Here is a 24537-nt window from a genome sequence, read left to right on the forward strand (position 1 = left end):
TTTAAACTTCTTCACAACAGTATCTCGGACCTGCCTGGTGTGTTCCTTGTTCTTCATGATGCTCTCTGCGCTTTTAACGGACCTCTGAGACTATCACAGTGCAGGTGCATTTATACGGAGACTTGATTACACACAGGTGGATTGTATTTATCATCATTAGTCATTTAGGTCAACATTGGATCATTCAGAGATCCTCACTGAACTTCTGGAGAGAGTTTGCTGCACTGAAAGTAAAGGGGCTGAATAATTTTGCACGCCCAATTTTTCAGTTTTTGATTTGTTAAAAAGTTTGAAATATCCAATAAATGTCGTTCCACTTCATGATTGTGTCCCACTTGTTGTTGATTCTTCACAAAAAAATACAGTTTTATATCTTTATGTTTGAAGCCTGAAATGTGGCAAAAGGTCGCAAAGTTCAAGGGGGCCGAATACTTTCGCAAGGCACTGTACATAGTTCAACATGACAACACTTGGTGGTCCTCACAATAGTCCAACAATATGAGTGAGGGTAATGGGGGGTAAAAACAAAAAACACGATCATGAAGTGAATGTTGAGATGCAAAGCACATTGTGTAGACAGTACCTGAACTGCAAATGTAAGAGGATTCATCACTTAGATTTACATTATACATCATAAAGTCTATTCATCTATCAATTTCAAGATTAAAAGCTCCAAAATACAACAATTCAAATGTTATGTTCATTAAAAAGAATTACACCATATAAAATACACAAAAAAATAAAGAAAAACCAATCTCACTATAGGTAATGCCAAGGCATAATAATAATTGCATTAAATATTTATGTTTCACACCAAGATGCAGACACCTCACACTGTATAAAATAACTAATTCAGCAATAGCCTACATTTGGAAAATAAGCTTGTCACAGCACCATTGAAGAATTTAGGGTTGTATTGACCTATAAGGAATCTAGCTAAACTCTGCTATTATCTAATATTAAAGACATTGCCAGTGTAAAACAATGAAAGAACACCTTTTCTACCAAGTAACTGGGTTTATATTTGATATTTTGCCGTTTTCACTTTTTTCAAGTACTGGTGATGCATCTACAAACAAAACATTTTAAATGAATATTGTTATTGATGTGTAAAATCAAACATGTATCATGCCACAATGGCCACAGAAAAAGATTTCTGATTTCTGTGGTAGTACTGAAGAGTCTAGCCATACTAAACCTTTTATGCCACAAGTCAACTGTCAAAGTAAGGCATTTTCAGGTATCTCCAGTTCTGTCAAGAAAGCTTTCTGCTCCATTAGTGTCGACAAACTGAACACATGCTACATTGCTGAGCAACAACACTTCAACGAACAATCACCCACTGTGTATTGGGTGAGACTAAAAATGTCCCCAAAACAATTGTACAGAATATTTTTCATGAGCTCATAACCTTGCAGTAAAGTAGCCTGTGAGCTGACAGCTGTAGTTGTAACACTGAACGGGTAAGACTGAACACAGTGTCTGATGCTGGATCAAGTGAGGTAGAGGATCATACAGACACACAGCGTTGTAAGATATGGGGGTTTGTGGTGGTTGTGAGGAAGTGCTCTGACTCACACCTCTCCAAAGTTGGCATGGCCCGTCTCCTTGGCATGTTCCCGGGCCTCCTTCTGTCCTACTAGGCCTGTCTGACACACCAGGCAGCGCAGGGCAAAGCGGTTGACGTCCGTAAACTGCCGCTTCCTTCTCGCCTCATCCGCCAGCTCCAGGGCCTGGGCCAGGATGATGTCGTCTGTGGTGGAGAAGATGGTCTGGGGTGGAGCGTCGGAGCCGGGCGTCTCCTTTTGCAGTGGGTCGTAGTGGATGCCGTCGTAGATGAGCAGCACGCGTTTGTGGTAGCCAGCGTCCTCACCAAATCGATCCACACGCACAGTCTGCGTGTCCACTACACAGATCTCACATTGGTGGAACTTAGACAGGATGGACACCTCGATGGCTCCACCCCAGGTGTCATCACGTCTGATCCAGGTGCAGTACTCCTCGTTGGTCTTTCCCAACACCGCCTCAGAGTAAGCCATGGGGTTGCTGGACACAATCTGGGTGATGAGGCCTCGCATCTCGGGGGCACAAGCTGGGTCGTATACCCCTCCCTCTACCACGTAGGAGACACTGGTGAACAGGCAGGAGTTGTCTGCTGGAACAACCCGTCTGGCCAGCACCGGGGGAAACTCCCGACGGGGTCCCTTGGTTACAGCTGAATTTGTGGTCTGGGTCTTCATCTTGTTCTTCTCCTCCTCAACAATGAGAGTGTCTCCTGCAACAAATGTGTCATTTTTTAAATCAAATGCAGCCATGACAGAGCAGGGTGAAGTCTATCCAGCTGTGTGAAAGTAACATTTGATTTATTCAAGTAAGAAGAGACACCATAGCCTACCTGATTTGATAGGGTAGTCCCTTAGGTGAGCATCTCCGTTTCGGAGGTCCAAGCTGGAGGGAGGGTAGCCAACCATGATCTTCTGTACATCACAGGGAATACCAGTCAGCTCCTCTACCTTGCTCTTCAGCTCCTGCACACTGGACTGGTGGGTCAGGCCCTGCATTATGTGGCTCCCATTTTTGGTCTTACAACGCAGACGCAACATCCTGGGGGTCCTTAAACTGTGGGAGGAAAAAACACCATTCAACAAGGGATCATCGTCAGTTGTTAGTCACCTACAAGCCTGTGAAGTGTATGCTAGTTTATTCAGGCCAAGGAACCTTAAAGCTAGACTTACTTACATTTCTAATGAAAAAGTTATTTGTTTCAGATCACACCATGCTGATGACACTTTGGTGGAGCTAAACAAGTGGCTAAACTGCTGATCACAGCAGTGAGAGCAAAACAACTGACTGCAACAATTTCTTTGTCCTGCCACTCCCAAGAGTATTTCTGTTTTAACAGCAGTCACCAAGCTAGCTAGCTAGCATGTTATGGACACCTTCTTCTTCTGCTAGCTACAATACTAGACGAGCTGGCTATCTGGCTTCAATTAAAATGGTAAACTCAAACTGTCTAGCTACACACAAGCACACATATTTATGAATGAACAATATCATTGATGAACTGATTGGTAGTTAGCTAGCTAGCTTGACAACTAGCTACCATAAACAGCTAACGTTATTAAGCTAGCTGGCTAAACTGTTCAAATCAAATTGTATTGGTCACATATATTTATCAGATGTTATTGCGGGTGTAGCGAAATGCTTGTGTTCCTAGCTTCAACAGTGAAGTATCTACAACTCACAACAATACACACACATCTAAAAGTAAAATAATGGAATTAAGAAATATATAAATATGGTACTTCACACTAACTAACGACATTGCAGCCTTGCTTTACATAACTAGCTTCATAGATACCAACGCTACGTAATGAACCTGTTTAATTAATAATTGGACCTTTATTTAGTTGCTTACCTGATGAAAAGTGTTACCCTGCGGCGGCGCGAACAATCAATATCCAATGACAGTCTCTAATGTGTACAACGTCACAACTGCGTCGTTCGTAACGTTGTTACTCTACACAAATATGACGTATACACAAGCTTGTTTTCTTTTGGCATGAAGAGATGATTGATTAATTTTATTATCAATTAAAAATATATTCAAATCAAATCCTATTGGACGCATACACATACATACAGTATTTAGTAGATGTTGTTGCGGGAGTAGGGACATGCTTGTACTCCTAGCTCTAACAGTGTAGTCATATCTAACAACACACAACAATACACACAAATCTAAAAAGTAAAATAATTGAATTAAGAAATATAGAAGGTAATGGTGGTATACAGAAGATAGCCCTATTTGGTAAAATACCAAGTCCATATTATGGCAAGAACAGCTCAAATAAGCAAAGAGAAATTACAGTCCATCATTACTTTAAGACATGAAGGTCAGTCAATACGGAAACATTTCAAGAACTTTGAAAGTTTCTTCAATTGCAGTCGCAAAAACCATCAAGCGATATGATGAAACTGGTTCTCATGAGGACCGCCACAGGAAAGTAAAACCCAGAGTTACCTCTGCTGCAGAGGATAAGTTCATTTGTTCAACTGCACCTCAGATTGCAGCCCAAATAAATGCTTCACAGAGTTCAAGTAACAAACACATCTCAACATCAACTGTTCAGACGAGACTGCGTGAATCAGGTCTTCATGGTCGAAATTTCTGCAAAAAACCCCACTAAAGGACACCAATAATAAGAAGAGACTTGCTTGAGCCAAGAAACACGATCAATAGACATTAAACCGGTGGAAATCTGTCCTTTGGTCTGATGAGTCCAAATTTGAGATTTTTGGTTCCAACCACCATGTCTTTGTGAGACGCAGAGTAGGTGAACAGATGATCTCCACATGTGTGGTTCCCACTGTAAAGCATGGAGAAGGAGTTGTGATGGTGTGGGGGTGCTTTGCTGGTTACACGGTCTGTGATTGAATTAGAATTCAAGGCACACTTAACCAGCATGGCTACCAAAGCATTCTGCAGCGATACGCCATCCCATCTGGTTTGCACTTAGTGGGTCTATCATTTGTTTTTCAACAGGATGATGATCCAAAACACCTCCAGGCTCTGTAAGGGCTATTTGACCAAGAAAGAGAGTGATGGAGTGCTGTATCAGATGACCTGGCCTCCACAATCACCTGACCTCAACCCAATTGAGATGGTGAAGGTAAGGCAGCCAACAAGTACTCAGCATATGTGGGAACTCCTTCAATACTGTTAGAAAAGCATTCCAGGTGAAGCTGGTTGAGAGAATGCCAAGAGTGTGTGAAGCTGTCATTAAGGCAAAGACTGGCTACTTTGAAGAATCTCAAATATAAAATATATTTGGATTTGTTTAACACTTTTTTGGTTACTACATGATTCCATATGTGTTATTTCATAGTTTTGATGTCTTCACTATTATTCTACAATGTACAAAATAGTACAAAAAAATGAAAAACCCTTGAATTAGTAGGTGTGTCCAAACTTTTGACTGGTACTGTATATATACACAGTATATGATGGGATTTGTAGACATTATAGACAGTATATGGATAGAATATGTAGTATATCTGAAGAATACGTAGAGTAGAATAGTATACAGCAATAGTTAAATAGGATAGGCCTCGACTATGATCTGTAACGTTTATGGTATTAATTTATTTAACTTTGTCTCCTCGGTTTGAAAAGCACCACTTATTTTTAAAATTAGTAATCCAATGTGCCATTTGTTTATTTCTGTGTTTACGTGACTAATTGATAGAGGAATTCTAAATTCTTATATGTTTTGTAGCCAAAACCAAATTCACACTCTATTTCTTAATAAGTTGTAAGTTTATTATTTTACATGAAATAGATCGAGACCAGTCTTAAAAGTCAGGTAGTAGCATTTAATCCAAGAGAGTACTGACCCAAAATACAAAGAACATTACATTTTAAGGAGAGAACATAAAATGACGTCATCAGTTTCTCACACTCACTCCGATCCACACAATAGCGCAGTGTCTTCAGGTCTGGAGACCGTCTTCTACTCCTCTCATAAAACAAACATTCCAATCTGTCTAAAATATATCATTTATTCTCCACTAATGGAACATAAAACAAACATTCTTATCTGTCTGAAAGGATATCTGCCCTCCTTCTCCCTTTCCCGCAAGGTACAAACAATTAATTTGTTTTATTTTCGGTCCTAGTTTAACCAAGAACCCACACATTTCATACCATAACATAATAGTATTAAAACTTAATGGTTCTAAAGGAAATGTATACATAATTAATCATTTCAACTATAATTTCCTCCAACACTAATGCTACTACTTTTTGGAAAATGTGTTGTATAATATGAATATACAGTACATACAGTACATATTAAGTGGGTAAAACAGTATGTAGACATTACTAAAGTCACCAGTGTTCCATTATTAAAGTATTCCATGACTTTGTTCATAGGGCAGCAGCTTCGAAGGTGCAGGGTTGAGTAACTGGGTGGTAGCTGGCTAGTGACAGTGACTAAAGTTCAGGGCAGGATACTGGGCGGAGGCCAGCTAGTGGTAACGATTTAACAGTCTGATGTCCTTGAGATGGAAGCTGTTTTTCAGTCTCTCAGTCCCAGCTTTGATGCATCCGTACTGACCTCGCCTTCTCAATGGTAGCGGGGTAAACAGGTTGTGGCTTAGGTGGCTGAGGCCCTTGATGATCTTCTTGGCCTTCCTGTGACACCAGGTGTTGTAGATGTCCTGGAGGGCATGCAGTGTGCCCCCGGGGATGCGTTGGGCAGACCGCACCACCCTCTGGAGAGCCCTGCCGTTGCGGACAGTGCAGTTGCCATATCAGGCGGTGATACAGCCTCACAGAATGCTCTCAATGGTGGTTCTGTAGAAGCATGTGAGGGTCTAGGGACCAAGCCAAATTTCTTCAGCCTCTTGCGGTTGATAAGACTCCGTTCCATTTCAGATTGGTAGTGATTCGTACGCCGAGGAAAGTTTCATCTTCTCCACTGCAGCCCCATTGGGGGCGTGCTCTCTCTGTTGTCTCCGGAAGTCCACGATCAGCTCTTTAGTTGTGTTGACATTGAGAACACACAGGCTGCGATAACACAGGCAGACCAATTCTGATATTTGTTCCACTAATTAGTCTTTTGAACAATCATATCAGATCTTTTCACTTTTTCAGACCTGATCTGATTCGTCATAAGACCAATTAGTGAGAAAAAAACTATTCACACACGTTTAGCATTTCTAAAACGTGACAGGGATATCACTTCAAAGTCAGAGACTTGTTTCCATTGTGGAAATTGTGGATGGATCCAGCTATGATACCAAGTCTCTTTTAAAAATAAATGTTAACTGTGACATAGACATAAACTGTGACATTAACTGTGACAGTTTATTAGGTACACCCATCTCGTACCAGGTCGGAACCCCCTTCGCCTCCAGAACAGCCTGAGTTTTTCAAGGAATAGTAATGTTGCACAATTAGTATCAAGGGACCTAACATGTGCCAGGAAAACATTCCACACACCATTATACCATCGCCACCAGCCTGTACCATTGACACTAGGCAGGATGGGGCCATGGGCTCGTGCTGTTTAAGACGAATCTTGACTCTGCCATCAGTGTTATGCATCATGAACCAGGATTGGTCGGACCAGGCAATGTTTTTCCACTCCTCGATTGCGTGCCCACTGGAACTACTTCTTGTTTTTAGCTGATAGGACTGGTCATCATGGATTACAGGTAAATCCACACCGAGCTAAAGGCTAGAGCTGCCGCTTTCAAGGAGCGGGACACTAATCCGTATGCTTATTAGAAATCTCGCTATGACCGCAGACGAACCATCAAACAGGCAAAGTGTCAATACAGGACTAAGATTGAATTCTACTACACGGCTCTGACACTCGTTGGATGTGGCAGGGTTTGAACATTTTTACGGACTACAAAGGGAAACTGAGCCACGAGCTGCCCAGTGAAGGGAGGCTACCAGACGAGCTAAATGCCTTTCATGCTAGCTTCAAGGCAAGAAACAGTAAAGCATGCATGAGAGCACCAACTGTTCCGGACGACTGAGTGATCACGTTCTCTGTAGCCGATATGAGCAAGACCTTTAAACAGGTCAACATTCACAAAGCCACGGGTCCAGACGGATTACCAGGAAGTGTACTCAAAGCATGAGTACATTTTCAACCTCTCCCTGACTGAGTCTGTAATACCTCCATGTTTCAAACAGATGAACCATCCTGACCGGTTGCATCACGCCTGGTATGGCAACTGCTCGGCATCTGACCGTAAGGTGCTACAGAGGGTAGTGCGTATCTCCCAGTACATCCTGGGGCCAAGCTTCCTGACATTCAGGACCTATAGACCTGGCGGTGTCAGAGGAAGGCCCCAAAAAATTGTCAATGACTCCAGTCACCCAAGTCATAACTGTTCTCTCCGATACCGCACGGCAAGTGGTACAGTAGCGCCAAGTCTTGGACCAAAAGTGTCCTTAACCTCTTACACTTATGGTGGCGCTATTTCATTTTTGGAAGAAAAACGTTCCCGTTTTAAACAAGATATTTTGTCACAAAAAGATGCTCGACTATGCATATAATTGCTACTGTTCGAAAGAAAACACTCTGACGTGTCCAGAAATACAAATATCTTCTCTCTGCGTGCCCTTTAACGTGAGCTTCAGGCAAAACCAAGATGACTTGGCATCCAGGAAATGACAAGGATTTTTGAGGCTCTGTCTTTCATGATCTCCTTATATGGCTGTGAACGCAAGAGGAATGAGTCTGCCCTTTCTGTCGTTTCCCCAAGGTGTCTGCAGTATTGTGACGTATTTGTAGGCAGATCGTTGGAAGATTGACCATAAGAGACCACATTTACCACGTGTCCGCCCGGTGTCCTGCGCCGAAATTGGTGCGCAAAAGTCACCTGCCAGTATTTTTCCATGGGGCACAGAGAGAAGCAAGCTTCCATGAACTGCATGTCAATGAAGAGATATGTGAAAAAACACCTTGAGGATTGATTCCAAACAACGTTTGCCATGTTTCGGTCGATATTATGTAGTTAATCCGGAAAAAGTTTCACGTTGTAGGTGACTGCATTTTCGGTTGTTTCGGTAGCCAGGCGCAATGTAGAAAACGGACGATTTCTCCTACACACAGACGCTTTCAGGAAACACTGCGCATTTGGTATGTGGCTGGGAGTCTCCTCATTGAAAACATCAGAAGCTCTTCAAAGGTAAATGATTTTATTTATTTGGTTATCTGGCTTTTGTGAAAATGTTGCGTGCTACATGCTACACAAAATGCTATGCTAGCTTTGCATACTCTTACACAAATTAGTCAATTTCTATGGTTCAAAAGCATATTTTGAAAATCTGAGATGACAGTGTTGTTAAGAAAAGGCTAAGCTTGAGAGCAAACGCATTATTTTAATTTTATTTGCGATTTTCAGAAATCGTTAACGTTGCGTTATGCTAATGAGCCTGAGGCTTAGTCACAATCCCGGATCCGGGATGGGGAGTTTCAAGACAGCTTCTACCCCCATGCCATAAGACTGCTGAACAATTAATCAAATAGCCACCCAGACTATTTACATTGACCCCCACCCACTTTGTTATTACACTGCTGCTACTCCCTGTTTATTATATATGCATAGTCACTTTACAAATTACCTCAACGAACCTGTACCCACACACATTGACTTGGTACCGGTACCCCCTTTATATAGCCTCGTTATTGTTATGTAACTTTGTTACTTTTTATTTTTGGACTTTAGTTTATTTATTAAATATTTTCTTAAGTTTATTTCTTGAACTATGTTGTTGGTTAAGGGCTTGTAAGTAAGCATTTAATGGTAAGGTCTACCCTTAAACTACACCTGTTGTACTCGGCGCATGTGACAAATAAAATGTCATTTGATTTGCTGCAATAGCCCATCCGTGAGATGGACCAACGAGTTGTGCATTCTGAGATTCCGTTCTGCAAAGCACTGTTGTACTGAGATGTTATTTGCTTATTTGCAGTCCGCTGTTAGCGTTCTTCTTCGACCTCTCTCATCAAGCCGTTTTCGCCCACAGGACTGCTGCTGACTGGATGTTTTTTGTTTGTCACAACATTCTCGGTAAACCCTGGACACTGTCATGCGTGAAAAGCCCAGCAGGCCAGCCGTTTCTGAGATACTGGAACCTGGATGCCTGGCACCGACACTCATACCACACTCAAAATTGCCTAGGTCACTAATTTTGACCATTCTAAAGTTCGATCGAACAGTAACTGTATGCCCCGATGCCTGTCTGCCTGCTTTATACAGCAAGCCACAGCCACTTGACTCACTGTCTGTACAGTCTGTATGTCAAGTACATACATCTGTCAAATACAGAGTACAGTGAAATACCACAGCCTCATATAGTTAATATTCTGATAATGTATTTGAAGTGACATGACATGAGTTTTGTGTGTAGTGCTTGATAGTTATCTTGAGCCCTACAAAGAGTAGGGAATGAACTTGAAACCTGATACCTCCTTCCCCAAAACTCACACACAAAAAGGAGAGAACAATTACATCTGTTTTATATCTTCATTGATTCTTTAATACAATTACTGGAGAAACGTCTTAAATACAATTCAACAATGCTAAACTAGCTGATTGATGCAATGAAGTCCATATCAACAGGCAACATTTGGCATGTTAAAATTCACGCAGCCGTGTATTGAATACAGTACATTCTTGAGCAGAGCAGGCTATCCTTGGAAAACTATCAAATATATAGTCACACCTCTTGACATTTATTTGGAACCTTCATGTGTATGATTATACACATATTTATTATGCAGCATGCCCCAATTTTTAAAGAGCACTGGACTAACTTCTAATCTAAAATTATATATAATATATATATAATACACAGCCCACTAGATTTTTTCCCCACATTTTGTTACGTTACAGCCTTATTCTAAAATGAAATAAATAAATAAATAATCCTCAGCAATCTACACACAATACCCCATAATGACAAAGCGAAAACAGGTTGAAACCCCTTATTTACATAAGTATTCAGACCCTTTGCTATGAGAATCGAAATTGAGCTCAGGTGCATCCTGTTTCCAATGATCATCCGTGAGATGTTTCTACAACTGCTTTTTTTTGGTTACAGTATTCCACCAGTTGTTCCAGAGGTTTGGCATGCAGACAAATGGAGGAGAGGATGATGATAAGCTTCAGGTCACAGGGAGAAACTGAGGCACCAGCTGAACATGAAGGTGACTTCGTAGTCACTCAGAAGCGGAAACAGCCACTAGTTTCTGGGCTGTCATAGTCGACTCCTTCACACAGGGAGTCCTTCAAACAGAACAGACATGACTCGTATAATATTCCTGGTCTCTTTTCTATCACTGTCTTAATGCGTTTCAGAGCAGTCTGATTAATCATTGTCTTAAAAAGAAAAGACAGGTCTTCCATTACTACTAGAGGTTTGCTTCAGAAAAACCAACGCACAGAGATCTCTGCTAGGGAAAATCTCTCATGATACACCATCATCATTATACTACAAAGAGGGAACAAAATTATTAGTACTATCAGTAACTGAACATTTTGATACAGCATCCCATCATACTATATGCCGATATTATTTAAAGGTGATATTACATCTCATGTGAATAAATGAAATTATAAACTGGGTAATTTGCACCCTGAATGCTGATTGGCTAAAAGCTGTGGTATATCAGACAATATACCATGCGTAGAAACAAAATGACTTGTCTACAGTTATAATTATATTGCTACCCAGTTTATAATAGCAATAAGGCACCTCTGGGGTTTGTGATATATGGCCAATATATGGCTAAGTGATATATCCAGACACTCTACGTTGCGTCGTACTTAAGAACAGCCCTGAACTGTGGCATATTGGCCATATACCACACCCCCTTGGGCCCTATTGCTTAAACAGAAACGTTCTGCAGGAATATATCTAAAATACTCACAGAAAACAGCTTCCTATACGAGGCTGTAATGACAGACAGACAGGAAGGGACAAAAGGAAGAGACACAAATGGGGGGGGACGAGCTATAATACTGAACTCACAACAAACCAAATTGAACCAACACACTTGCACCACAACAAGAAACATTGAATATGCATCTCAAAACATCAACATGTCTATATTTACTGTCCTTGTGTGGTATTGAGCTCTGAAGCTAATTGTTGTACAGAGCATGCTTCTCCTAGGATCACCAGCTGGATTTAACTGACTAATGTATAACACCTGCTTGCTGGAAGACGTTTTAACTGTGTATCTTCTGGAATGGTATTCAGAAGACGTACAGTGCCTTGCGAAAGTATTCGGCCCCCTTGAACTTTGCGACCTTTTGCCATATTTCAGGCTTCAAACATAAAGATATAAAACTGTATTTTTTTGTGAAGAATCAACAACAAGTGGGACACAATCATGAAGTGGAACGACATTTATTGGATATTTCAAACTTTTTTAACAAATCAAAAACTGAAAAATTGGGCGTGCAAAATTATTCAGCCCCTTTACTTTCAGTGCAGCAAACTCTCTCCAGAAGTTCAGTGAGGATCTCTGAATGATCCAATGTTGACCTAAATGACTAATGATGATAAATACAATCCACCTGTGTGTAATCAAGTCTCCGTATAAATGCACCTGCACTGTGATAGTCTCAGAGGTCCGTTAAAAGCGCAGAGAGCATCATGAAGAACAAGGAACACACCAGGCAGGTCCGAGATACTGTTGTGAAGAAGTTTAAAGCCGGATTTGGATACAGAAAGATTTCCCAAGCTTTAAACATCCCAAGGAGCACTGTGCAAGCGATAATATTGAAATGGAAGGAGTATCAGACCACTGCAAATCTACCAAGACCTGGCCGTCCCTCTAAACTTTCAGCTCATACAAGGAGAAGACTGATCAGAGATGCAGCCAAGAGGCCCATGATCACTCTGGATGAACTGCAGAGATCTACAGCTGAGGTGGGAGACTCTGTCCATAGGACAACAATCAGTCGTATATTGCACAAATCTGGCCTTTATGGAAGAGTGGCAAGAAGAAAGCCATTTCTTAAAGATATCCATAAAAAGTGTTGTTTAAAGTTTGCCACAAGCCACCTGGGAGACACACCAAACATGTGGAAGAAGGTGCTCTGGTCAGATGAAACCAAAATTGAACTTTTTGGCAACAATGCAAAACGTTATGTTTGGCGTAAAAGCAACACAGCCCATCACACTGAACACACCATCCCCACTGTCAAACATGGTGGTGGCAGCATCATGGTTTGGGCCTGCTTTTCTTCAGCAGGGACAGGGAAGATGGTTAAAATTGATAGGAAGATGGATGGAGCCAAATACAGGACCATTCTGGAAGAAAACCTGATGGAGTCTGCAAAAGACCTGAGACTGGGACGGAGATTTGTCTTCCAACAAGACAATGATCCAAAACATAAAGCAAAATCTACACTGGAATGGTTCAAAAATAAACATATCCAGGTGTTAGAATGGCCAAGTCAAAGTCCAGACCTGAATCCAATCGAGAATCTGTGGAAAGAACTGAAAACTGCTGTTCACAAATGCTCTCCATCCAACCTCACTGAGCTCGAGCTTTTTTGCAAGGAGGAATGGGAAAAAATTTCAGTCTCTCGATGTGCAAAACTGATAGCCCAAGCGACTTACATTTGTAATCGCAGCAAAAGGTGGCGCTACAAAGTATTAACTTAAGGGGGCTGAATAATTTTGCACGCCCAATTTTTCAGTTTTTGATTTGTTAAAAAAAAGTTTGAAATATCCAATAAATGTCGTTCCACTTCATGATTGTGTCCCACTTGTTGTTGATTCTTCACAAAAAAATACAGTTTTATATCTTTATGTTTGAAGCCTGAAATGTGGCAAAAGGTCGCAAAGTTCAAGGGGGCCGAATACTTTCGCAAGGCACTGTAAATGAGTATAAGAGGTGCAGTTTGTTTGGGATAGGAATAGTGCTATGCATATTCAAGCTGGAGACATACAGCCTATGAAGAAAAGGGTAGACCATGCAAGACAAACAGCTGATGTTGGAGGAGAGACAGACATAATATAAAGAGGAGAAGCCACCAACAAGACCACAACATGTCTGGATTATCAAGGGGATTTAAGGGTGAGGGGATGCTAAGGATAAAGAGGGATTGGCTTGGGGTGAGGGTGGCAGGTGGGAAGAGGGAGGTGACCGAGTTGAATTAAGAGTGATTCATTAAGTGGCCGCCAATTTTTGACACTAACTTGGCTTTGCTGCAACATCCCCTCTGGCATCTCAGGGAGCCAGGGCCGGTTGCCGGCACTGTAGAGCCTGGGCCGGTTGAACTGGTCGAGACTGGACAGGGGGGTATAACTATTCCGTCGGAGCAGCATGGGAGCTGGGTCCCTCGGGACATTATCCTGGTTGGAGATGGGGAAACATCAGGTGCATTAAAGAAAGCGACCCGGGCACACCCAGCGTTACTGGGACAATTCCCCAAAACACAGCAATCAAACGATAGATTTCCTTGACCAACCACCACACACACACAAAAAAAATGCTATTAGACAAGAAAAAGGCGATTCTGCAAAAAAAAGACAATCTAAAAGCAACTTCAGGGGGGCAAAGGTTATGGTGCAAAGACTGTTGTCCTTTGCACCACACTGTGTTGTATACCAATCAATACAAGTCAGTTATTAAAGGGGACTAGAGCATTGGTGGTGGTGTTTGCAAGCAGGTAAATGTGATCAGTTATAACTGCCTCCAAGTTAAATATAAAGTCACACTAACTACTCATTTAACCAGACATACTGTAGCTTGAGCTAGTTTGGTTAAAGAGGAATAATAAACAAAAACATGTTCAGTGAAGCATGTGATATGTGAGCAGAACAGAGCAGAGCCTTGCCACTGAGAATAACGTGCAATGTTACTCACAAGTGGTCGGTCGCGATGTGTGTTCACTGCCTTCACATTAAGATAAAACATTTCCACTTTACAGCCTGGGGAAAGTGGCAGAGAAATCGATGTGACCCGTTCCCAATTGCAATACAAACGACACGTGGTGATAGAGGAACAGGAACTCAGATGTGAACATGCATAAAATAATTGTCAGAACAATTTGTTCAGCATTTAGTCTAATGAACACAAAGACTTACCATACGCAACAGGAGTGAGTTTGAGCACTGTGTGCAGTGGACATTTCAGGTAGGGCAGGTCATCTATGAAAGACAAAATAAAGTGTCATTACCTCTGGTGTTTGTGAAACTGTCAGTAAAAGTGTACTGTGCGGTTTGTGCTCACCCACCTGCACTCTTGTCCAAGAAGTAGGCCAGCAGGCAGCGCATGACAGCCTGGTGACAGATAACCAGCACGTTGCCCTGTCTCTCTAGCTCCATGATGACAGGCTCTAACCGCTGCACCAGGTCCTGGTAGGACTACAGGGAGGGAGAGGGGACACACTGAGCCTTAGTGATTCCTCACCCTGCCAAGAACAGGGCCCCAGAAAAGTGGTAAGAGGGTAGGACTTTACCTCTCCCCCTGGGTAGCGGTAGTGGTACTTGTCCTGGTCCCTCAGGGCAAACTCCTCTGGGAAGGATTTCTGGATCATGTCATAGGTCATCTCCTCACACACACCCTAACAGACAGGAAAGAGAAAACTCTGGAAAATGTGCCCTGTCAGTTGAGTTGACAGGTAATGATAAATCATTCATTATTATATAAACATGGAATATTACAAGTCCTTTATCACACAACAAGTTAGTTTTCATCACAAAAGGTGTCTACCTAAATGAAACCCCCATGGTATTAATTATGTTAGACCAGTGATAAGTGAGAGATCAGAGGTGTCAGCACTGACAGCATCAATCTCATTGAGGATCTTCCACTGTTCGTAGGGCACAATCAGCTCCTCAGCAGTCTGGATGGTGCGTCTCAGCTGGCTAGTCCACACCTTCAAGTCAGACAGTTTGTGCTCCTCAATGAAGCTGTGCAAGGCATGAGCAAACTGGACCAGAGGGGGCAAATGAGAAAGATACAGTAAAACTAGTGAAGAGAGATTAGTTTCAATAACAAGTCCATCCATCAGGGTACGATTTACTGTACATGGTCGTAAACATGCTATTAACTATTTAAGAGTACATCATAATTACATGATCAGATTACCAGTGTTTACTCAAATTCAAAGTACAGGAGCTTTAATTAGTATTTTCCATTAGCTGTAACTAAATCGAAATAGAAACTGGTAGGGTCCACTGACTCAAATACAGGGGTCAGTGTCATGCTGACTGTTCTCCAGAGCGGGCCTAACCATTATGGCAGACAGGACACATACCTGTTTTCCTCCTAGGGAGAGCTCCGAGTCACCTCCGATACGGCCCTCCATGTTGTGATTGCTCTCTCCATGCCGGCACAGGTAGAGGGAGTGAGAGTGCACTTGGATGTTCATGAGGTAGTACACTATCTTACTCTGGATGTAGTCCTGCACCCGGTTCACCAGGAAGCGCCGGCCCACGTTCTCCACCTTGATGAAGGATAGGTCCCTACGGGATACACAGTAACACAATTGTCTGTATTCTGTATCCACCTGGCGGCTTACATCTGAACTGTTGCAGCAAATTTACAGGAATTCTGGAGAATTACTGTTAACGCCTACTAGGTATAACAAATGATCCGTATGAACAGTTCTTGCCTCTAATTGAGGCAAGCGGTCGCTTAGGGGCCCGGCCGCTAGGGGGCCCTGACTCAAAAAAATAAAACAACTCAGTTGTGGTTTCAACTGAGAGAAATTGTAGAAAAACACCAGGTGCAATATATAAAATTGGTTATGCATCAGCAGTTTCTCTCTTACGTCACTCAGCCAAGTCAGCTATCATTTTTTTTAAATTTGTAGTTAGTCTAGATGTAACAGTATAACTTTACGTCCGTCCCTTCGCCCAGGGACCCTCTGCATACAGACAACAGTCACCCATGAAGCATCGTTACCCATCACTCCACAAAAGCCGCGGCCCTTGCAGAGCAAGGGGAACCACTACTTCAAGGTCTCCGAGCGAGTGACGTCACCGATTGAAACGCTATCAGCGCGCACCACCGCTAACTAATTAGCCATTTCACATCGGTTTCACTCACCCCCCTTTTGACCTCCTCTTTTTCTGCAGCAACCAGTGATCTGGGTCAACAGCATCAACGTAACAGTATAACTTTAGTCCGTCCCCTCGCCGGGCTCGAACCAGGGACCCTCTGCACACATCAACAACAGTCACCCACGAAGCATCGTTACCCATCGCTCCACAAAAGCCGCGGCCCTTGCAGAGCAAGGGGAACCACTACTTCAAGGACTCAGAGCGAGTGACGTCACCGATTGAAACGCTATTAGCACGCACCACCGCTAACTAGCTAGCCATTTCACATCGGTTACATAGACAGCAATCTAAACTTGAGGTAATCATGGCCAAATACCACGCAGGGCACGTGCCCAGGTGCCCTGGCCGCCAGGGGGCACTCATTGAATTTGTTGGTCACTCCCACTCAGATATATTAACATGGCATAAATCATGGCAAAATGTGTAGAATTGCAGGGTATTAGCTGTAAAACTGCACTGTTTTTCTCTCTGCCCCATTAAAAAAAGAAGAGTATATTTAGATTAAATGTGTTATACAATTGCAAACAATTCACTCCACCCAAGGCAAAATGGGTAGAATTGTAGGAAATTAACTTTAAATAGTACATTTATCTCTCCACCATCAAGAGGGGGAGCCGCTACATTTTGTTGCCATGAGGTGGGGGGCCCCCAACCAAAAAAGTCTACGGAGCCCCCCTGGCAAACTCCTATTCAAATGCAAAACACTGAGATAGACAATATGCTTTGGTCATTCTTACTTGTCATAATCGTCGGGATCCAAAGGTTGGTATGTAACCTTATAGCACTCTATGCGTTTGAGAAAGTCATCCATCACTCTCTCCCTGTGCCTCTCTGGGTAGTCTGGACTGGATACCTTCACTTCCTGTAAAGAGATAACACATTAGAATGTGGGCAAAGAAACAATGAAAGTCGTCAGTCACATAGCAGGGATATAGTCAGTGTATAAATAGGTTATAGTTTTGACCGTGGCGTGGGGTCATAGTAAAGCGTTACAATCTCACATCGGAACATACCAGAATATTAGCAGCAATGACTTCTGGGTCGTCACACACTGACTCCACAAAGAACACCTGTTGGAAAGAAAATAGCTCAGACTACAACAATATACTGTCTCACCACAGGGCTGGATGCAGAGTCCCATGACCACAAACTATCAGATTCATCTCAATATTAAATGCCGGCCCATAATACAGTAATGTTATATGGAGATACAATTCAAACACAAAACGATATTTGGCAATTTAGCACATTGCACGTTACCTTGAATGCATTCTCTTTCCCAAAATCAAGAATGAGGTCTCTCCTCTCCCTTGTTGTGTTTGTTGCATCAAATACCTAATCAAAGCAAAGCAAACATCACAAAACTGGTGGATAAATGTCAAATATATTGAGCAGACAAAAAAAGAACCAAAATGAGAGAGTAAATGCCGTACAGCGATTTGTCCACCTTCTTCAGTTAGATATCCCTTCACATCCTCCAGGGCTACCAGGGCACACTGTCTGTGGGAGAGGAGGAAAATACAGTTACAGTTGTCTGCAGCAAAGGGGGCAGGTATGCAATCCAAACTACTATACTTTTTATTTTATTTAGATAGTTTATCTTAACGGCCCCTGTATCATCTATTTGCTCATTTCGTGTTTGATTGTAAGGGAAGCGGGCCAGAAGACCAGTGATCTACTGTATGCCTATCTTTCTTCTGTACCGACACCTGAATAGTAACACTGACGGAACAGTGACAGAACATACCGATTCAACATTTTGCAAGGCTCCTACGAGCAGAAGAGTGACAGCAGCAGCAGTATATTTTAGATCAGCATTCTGTGATGTCAAGAACAGTAAAGCCGTTTACAGGTCCATAAAGGGCAATTCTCTACACAGACTACTACATTCACTTTCGGAGCCTATTTGGATGCCGTCCTCATTCAGTGATTATACTGGATACATTTTTGTGTTTGCTTAGAAAACGTTCAGCTAGTTGGAAAATAGTAATCCATCACAAATTACTATGAAAAACAAAGCAAATTTCAGTTTGAATCCCACACACACACACACACACACACACACACACACACACACACACACACACACACACACACACACACACACACACACACACACACACACACACACAGCATACGGAAAGTATTCAGACCCCTTGACCTTTTCCACATTTTGTTACAGCCTTATTCTAAAATGGATTGAATTGGTTTTTCCCCCCTCATGGATCTACACACACACACACACAATACCCCATAATGACAAAGGAAAAACAGGTTTTAGAAATATTTGCAAATGTATAAAATAAAACATCACAATTACTCAGTACTTTGTTGAAGGACCTTTGGCAGCGATTACAGCCTCAAATCTTCTTGGGTATGACGCTACAAGCTTGGCACAGCTGTATTTGGGGAGTTTCTCCCATTCTTCTTTGCATATCCTCTCAAACTCTGTCAGATTGGCTGGGGAGCGTTGCTGCACAGCTATTTTCAGGTCTGTTCAGAGATGTTTCGATTGGGTACAAGTCCGGGCTCTGCTGGGCCAATCAAGGACAATGAGACTTGTCCCGAAGCCACTCCTGCGTTGTCTTGGCTGTGTGTTTAGCTCCATTGTCCTGTTAGAAGGTGAACCTTTGCCCCAGTCTGAGGTCCTGTGCGCTCTGGAGAAGGTTTTCAAGGATCTCTCTGTGCTTTGTGCCGTTCATCTTTCCCTCGATCATGACAAGTCTCACAGTCCCTGCCACTGAAAAACATTCACACAGCATGATGCTGCCACCACCATGCTTCACTATAGGGATGCTGCCTGGTTTCCTCCACATTGGCATTCAGTCCAAAGAGTTCAATCTTGGTTTTATCAGACCAGAGAATATTGTTTCTCATGGTCTGAGAGTCCTTTAGGTGCCTTTTGGCAAACTCCAAGCAGGCTGGCATGTGCTTTTTTACTGAGGAGTGGCTTCCATCTAGCCACTCTACCATAAAGGCCTGATTGGTGGTGCTGCAGAGATGGTTGTCCTTCTGGAAGGTTCTTCCATCTCCACAGAGGAACTCTGGAGCTCTGTCAGAGTGACCATCGAGGCCCTGACCAAGGCCCTTCTCCCCCGATTGCTCAGTTTGGCCTGGTGGTCAGCTCTAAGAAGAGTCTTGTTGGTTCCAAACTTCGTCCTTTTAAGAATGATGGAGGCCACTGTGTTCGTGGGGACCTTCAATGCTGCAGAATTGTTTTGGTACCCTTCCCTGGATATGTGCCTAAACACAATCCTGTCTCTGAGCTCTACGGGCAACTCCTATGACCTCATGGCTTGGTCTTTGCTTTGACATGCACTGTCAACTGTGGGACCTTATATGGACAGGTGTGTGCCTTTCCAAATCATGTCCAATCAATTGAATTTCCCCCCTTGTGGACTACAATCAAGTTGTAGAAACATCTCAAGAATAATCAATGGAAAAAGGATGCATCTGAGCTCAATTTCAAGTCTCATAGCAAAGGGTTTGAATACTTATGTAAATAAGGTATCTGTTTTTATTTGTAATAAATTTGCAAAACAAATCTAAAAACCTGTTTTTGCTTTGTTTTATGGGGTATTTGATACATTGAATACATTTTTTCCTCATAAATCAATTTTAGAATAAGGCTGTAACATAGCAAAATGTGGAAAAAAGGAAGGGGTCTGAATACTTTGAGTGCACTGTATTCTGTTAATAGAATATGAGTATTTTGTACACTGAATAACTGCTTGCACAGCAGACAGTGTGTTGATTCAGAAAGGCATTAGCCATTGACGCAGCACCCAACGCTGCAAAGTAAATGTGTGAAATCAAGCATGAGAGAACCTGGTGTACTGCTGGAGTAATGAGATCGACTCAGATCTGACCATGCTGATGGAGACAATACTTGACTAATGATTTTCTTCCTAACATTTCACCATTTATACAAAACTTTAGCTCTCATATGTGAACTAAGGTGTACAACGCAGTTCTGACTGTTTTTTCAGTGTGACTCATGCATATGAACAAAACAAATGTAACTTACTTCCTTATTTCCATGGCTTCCTTGTTGTCGTGCCTGAAGAAGTCGTAGGACTTGTAAGCTTTGACGGCCTCTCGGCGGTAGACACCCAAGTTAAACACTACAAAACGAACAAAATGGCATCAACAATAGAGTTATGACTAGCTTTTATCAGTGTCTATATGGTCTACTGTCTCCTTTCATAGAAATGGGACGGGTTTAAAGTAGGATCCTTTTCAACATGGGGCATCTCAGTTCTCAGGAGCTTTAAAACTTGACAGTTGCCTAACTAATGAAAGTACCTTACTTCGTAGGCCACAATACACTTGTGATTTAAAGTTGAGTCATGTGCTTATTTAAATATCTCTCAAAAACCAGAGGGTTAATAGTCAATAGGTTGTCATAATGGAAGACTTAAATGGACATGTCTAATGTCTTCAAAAGTAACGTTGGAGAGAGGCTCTTCCCCCACTCACCTTTGGTTGGCACCCCTATCCAGTTGAGGTACCGTGTCAGTTTCTTAGACATGTAGGTCTTTCCCCTGGCAGGTAGGCCGATCATTACAATCACTGTGGGAGAGTTTGTCATGTAGGATGCCCATGCTGAACAAAAAGACAGACAGACATACATACTATAGTGCATTCACATTGGACTAAATCAGATACTACTGTATACTGTCTATACAGTATACCTACAAAATGATACACATTCCTGACAATGAAATGAGATACAGTAGATAAGGCAAAACAATTGAACTATCAAAGTGGTTGGTTGATGTGATCAGACATCACTGGATTCATTTCTCGTCCTTGATTTCCCATGTACTGTATACTCAGATGACAAGGGATAGATCAAAGTGAACTGGCAAGCCATAGTTTGCTATTCTCATATCAATTACGGACACAACAGGAATACTGTTCAGAATATGGGCTAATTATGGTCATATTTCACTATAATATGCATTATACAAATATGATGTGTAAAGAGAATGAAAAATTTGTCCAGAATATGCCAAAGGAATCATTTTCAGAGAAGACGAATCTCTCACAATATTATTGATGCACTTGTATTTCTTTGAAACTCATTTGCTTGAGAATGTGTGCATCAGCTACATGTGTTGCATGTCAGGCATAAGGACAGCTTTCAGAGATAAAGCCAAAACAACACCTGCAGTCAAAACAACCTGAGGCAATCACACAGACTGCAGAGGAATTGATGCCCATCCTGCTCATGACCCTGCCCCTGCACAGCTCTCCCGCATTGAAGATTTTTCTCTGGGAGACTTATCAGTACTTACAGCATTTCTTCTCATTAATTCTGAGCTCTGTTTTCTTGGCTTCAGCAGAGTTGGCCATGCCAGTCTTTCTCTGAATGGTTGCTGACATGGTGAAGTTGTGTCCTTGTTGAGCCAGGTTTCCAAAGGCTCTAGAAGAGCATCACCCCAGACAATCAGAAACAGAAGGTTGATTTATTGTAGCAGTAGGTCTAGGCCTAGTGTAACAGTATAACTTTAGACCGTCCCCTCGCGCGAACCAGGGACCCTCTGCACACATCAACAACAGTCACCCCACGAAACATCGTTACCCATCGCTCCACAAAAGCCGCGGCCCTTGCAGAGGAAGGGGAACTACTACTTCAAGGTCTCAGAGCAAGTGACGTCACCGATTGAAACGCTATTTAGCGCGCACCACCGCTAGCTAAGCTAGCCGTTTCACATCCGTTACACTAGTAACCGAGTATTTTAGTATTTAATTTCTTAGTAATTCATAACATTTTCATGTCTATTCCCTGAATAAGAATTGCTAATTTATTCACTATCTGAACAATATTCAATTAAATTAAAGTTGATGTACTGGTATAACATGTAAAAGCACTTAAGTACATTAAGTAACATGAGTTTGATATTAACTTTCAAATATATGACAAAGTAATGGTACACGACTTGACATATTGCTGTAATATACGCTACTTTTATATTCTGCCCACAGCCTTCAAGAACATAGTAACACAGCAAAGTGAGGGAGACTGACATCTGATCTTCACAGCCACTGCACTGTATGTAGCCCACTGGGCGACCATATCTGAGGCTATCATCAAACATAGCACACGCACTAAAAACGGACATCACTAAATGATGCTAAAGGAAGCCATTTACCGCAGCACGTTATGCGACGACACTACTGTAGTGCAATGGTTGTCTCGGGCCGGGGTCTTAAAATGTCTGTCTGGAACACTGATAATAGGCTTAATTGGTTGTTTCGCACACATACACTCACCAAAGTTATTGCAATTTACCTGCAATGTGCGAGACGATGAGGCAATTAGAACTGAAAATGTTAATCTGACGATGGATACGCGATCTTTGGCTCTACGAGGTTTCTGTCCCACTACAGCCTGCGTTGCGAATGTCTGGTCGAGGTCGATGCTGTCCTTCGTATGTTGGTGGCGCGGACCCGGTTGATGCCCTTCCACTAATTACCACAGCCATACAGTCCAAATATATTGTAATTCATGTAAACACAAATGTGCTTTTTGGTCTTAATTTAAAGATATGGTTAGGCAAAAGACTAGAAGTGTCGTTAACATTAGGTTTTAAATCACATTTTAAGATACATTGTAGAAATAGGCGGGGTTTAGGACTTTGTGGCTGTGGTAACTATTGACGACACCTTCCAAACCAGAAAAGCATGAGGTGTGCCTGAGTCACAATTTCCTTACCGTAATCTTCATAATATACAGACCTCTGAAGTGCATAGGCAGTAAAAATCGGATTATATGCATTGACCAGACAGCAGTAATAATACAATCATCAGCCTATTGAAGGTCTTTATCAAACTATACTATTAGTGCATGTGCTTAGCAGAACATGGGATGCTCGAGGGGGGAGTTCCTGCAGGAACAGTGGAGGCTCCTCAGAGGAAGGGGAGGACCATCCTCCTTGGTGAATTTTATAAAAATTGTAAAACATTGAAAAAGTTAGATAAAACTATACTAAACATATTCATGTCACCAAATAAATGATTAAAACACACTGTTTTGCAATAAAGGTCTACAGTAGCCTCAACAGCACTCTTGGGTAGCACCATGGTGTAGCCGGGGGACAGCTAGCTTCCAATCTCTTCTTGGTACATTGACTTCAATACAACACCTAGTAGGCTCTTGGTTCTCACCCCCTTCCATAGACTTACACAGTAATTAAGACAGGTTCCGGAGGACATCCTCCAACCTATCAGAGCTCTTGCAGCATGAACGGACATGTTGTCCACCCAATCAAAGGATCAGAGAATGAATCTAGTAGTGAACGCATAAGCTACAGCTAGCTAGCCCTGCAGTGCATAAAATGTGGTGAGTAGTTGACTCAAAGAGAGAAAGACAGTAGTTGAACAGTTTTCAACAAATTAATTTCTTCAAAAATAAAGAAGCGAGAGAGAGAGAGAGTACATTTTTTCACTTTCAGTTTCACTTACTTAGCTAGCAAAGGCAGCTGGCTAGTTTGGTTACTCAAACACTCTGCTCAAACAGCGGGATGCTATGTGAGCTAGCTGGCTATGTCTATCCAACACAACACTGGAACTCTACCAAGTCAAGGTAAGCTTTTGGTTTTATTAATGTACTGCCACCAGAGGCCACCGGTGTAACTGCTTACTGACTATACACTAACTTTACTGAATGATTGTAGCAGGTTTACTAATGTATAAGTTCTATTAGCTATGTTGACTAGCTCGTTACTTTAGCTAATATGGGGACAACGATGCAAAGAGGCGAGAAGGAATACAACGTGGCTGCTATGAAAGTGAACTGTGTTTATGCGTGATCAGGTGTGTATTCATTCCGCCAATTCTGTTGAAAAAACGTTTCTTAAACGGAAGCAAACAAAACAAGGATAAAAATGAAATTGTCCAATAGAAATTCTTGT

General features: G+C 42.1%; 2 protein-coding genes across 7 annotated transcripts; both read right to left on the bottom strand.

Moving 5' to 3' along the window:
- Positions 1-346: 346 nt before the first annotated feature.
- On the bottom strand, positions 347-3460 carry LOC135541115 (ubiquitin thioesterase OTU1-like). Its single transcript, XM_064967234.1, has 3 exons — positions 3419-3460; positions 2396-2619; positions 347-2275 (listed from the first exon to the last, which is right to left on the bottom strand). Exons 2-3 carry the CDS (start codon positions 2601-2603, stop codon positions 1575-1577), a joined length of 909 nt encoding a protein of 302 aa, XP_064823306.1. The 5' UTR covers positions 2604-2619; positions 3419-3460; the 3' UTR covers positions 347-1574.
- A 6579-nt stretch (positions 3461-10039) lies between these two features.
- LOC135542047 (6-phosphofructo-2-kinase/fructose-2,6-bisphosphatase 2-like) lies at positions 10040-23254 on the bottom strand. Of its 6 annotated transcripts, XM_064968653.1 has the most exons (17): positions 22917-23254; positions 21919-22046; positions 21098-21223; positions 20646-20742; positions 18052-18118; positions 17879-17953; positions 17632-17688; positions 17356-17480; positions 15811-16018; positions 15337-15483; positions 15010-15114; positions 14785-14914; positions 14636-14698; positions 14415-14479; positions 13745-13900; positions 11460-11482; positions 10040-10815 (listed from the first exon to the last, which is right to left on the bottom strand). In XM_064968653.1, exons 2-17 carry the CDS (start codon positions 22004-22006, stop codon positions 10749-10751), a joined length of 1599 nt encoding a protein of 532 aa, XP_064824725.1. In that variant the 5' UTR covers positions 22007-22046; positions 22917-23254; the 3' UTR covers positions 10040-10748. The 6 variants fall into 6 exon arrangements, with proteins under 6 accessions (XP_064824725.1, XP_064824727.1, XP_064824726.1 ...); XM_064968655.1 differs by lacking the exon at positions 11460-11482; XM_064968654.1 differs by lacking the exons at positions 10040-10815; positions 11460-11482 and having other exon boundaries at positions 13342-13900; positions 21098-21190.
- Between the last annotated feature and the right edge of the window lie 1283 nt (positions 23255-24537).

Source organism: Oncorhynchus masou, chromosome 6 (genome assembly GCF_036934945.1).
Source record: "Oncorhynchus masou masou isolate Uvic2021 chromosome 6, UVic_Omas_1.1, whole genome shotgun sequence".
Classification (NCBI taxonomy): domain Eukaryota; kingdom Metazoa; phylum Chordata; class Actinopteri; order Salmoniformes; family Salmonidae; genus Oncorhynchus; species Oncorhynchus masou.

Bases quoted from the DNA above. Each gene is read 5' to 3' on its own strand.
- LOC135541115 (XM_064967234.1), bottom strand. From the start codon at position 2,603: ATGTTGCGTCTGCGTTGTAAGACCAAAAATGGGAGCCACATAATGCAG. The intron at 2,276-2,395 runs GTAGGCTATGGT...CATTTGTTGCAG, and splicing joins GGACTACCCTATCAAATCAG to GAGACACTCTCATTGTTGAG.
- LOC135542047 (XM_064968651.1), bottom strand. From the start codon at position 22,006: ATGTCAGCAACCATTCAGAGAAAGACTGGCATGGCCAACTCTGCTGAA. The intron at 20,743-21,097 runs GTGAGTGGGGGA...TTCGTTTTGTAG, and splicing joins GATAGGGGTGCCAACCAAAG to TGTTTAACTTGGGTGTCTAC. The intron at 13,901-14,414 runs GTGAGTAACATT...ATCTCCAACCAG, and splicing joins CACATCGCGACCGACCACTT to GATAATGTCCCGAGGGACCC.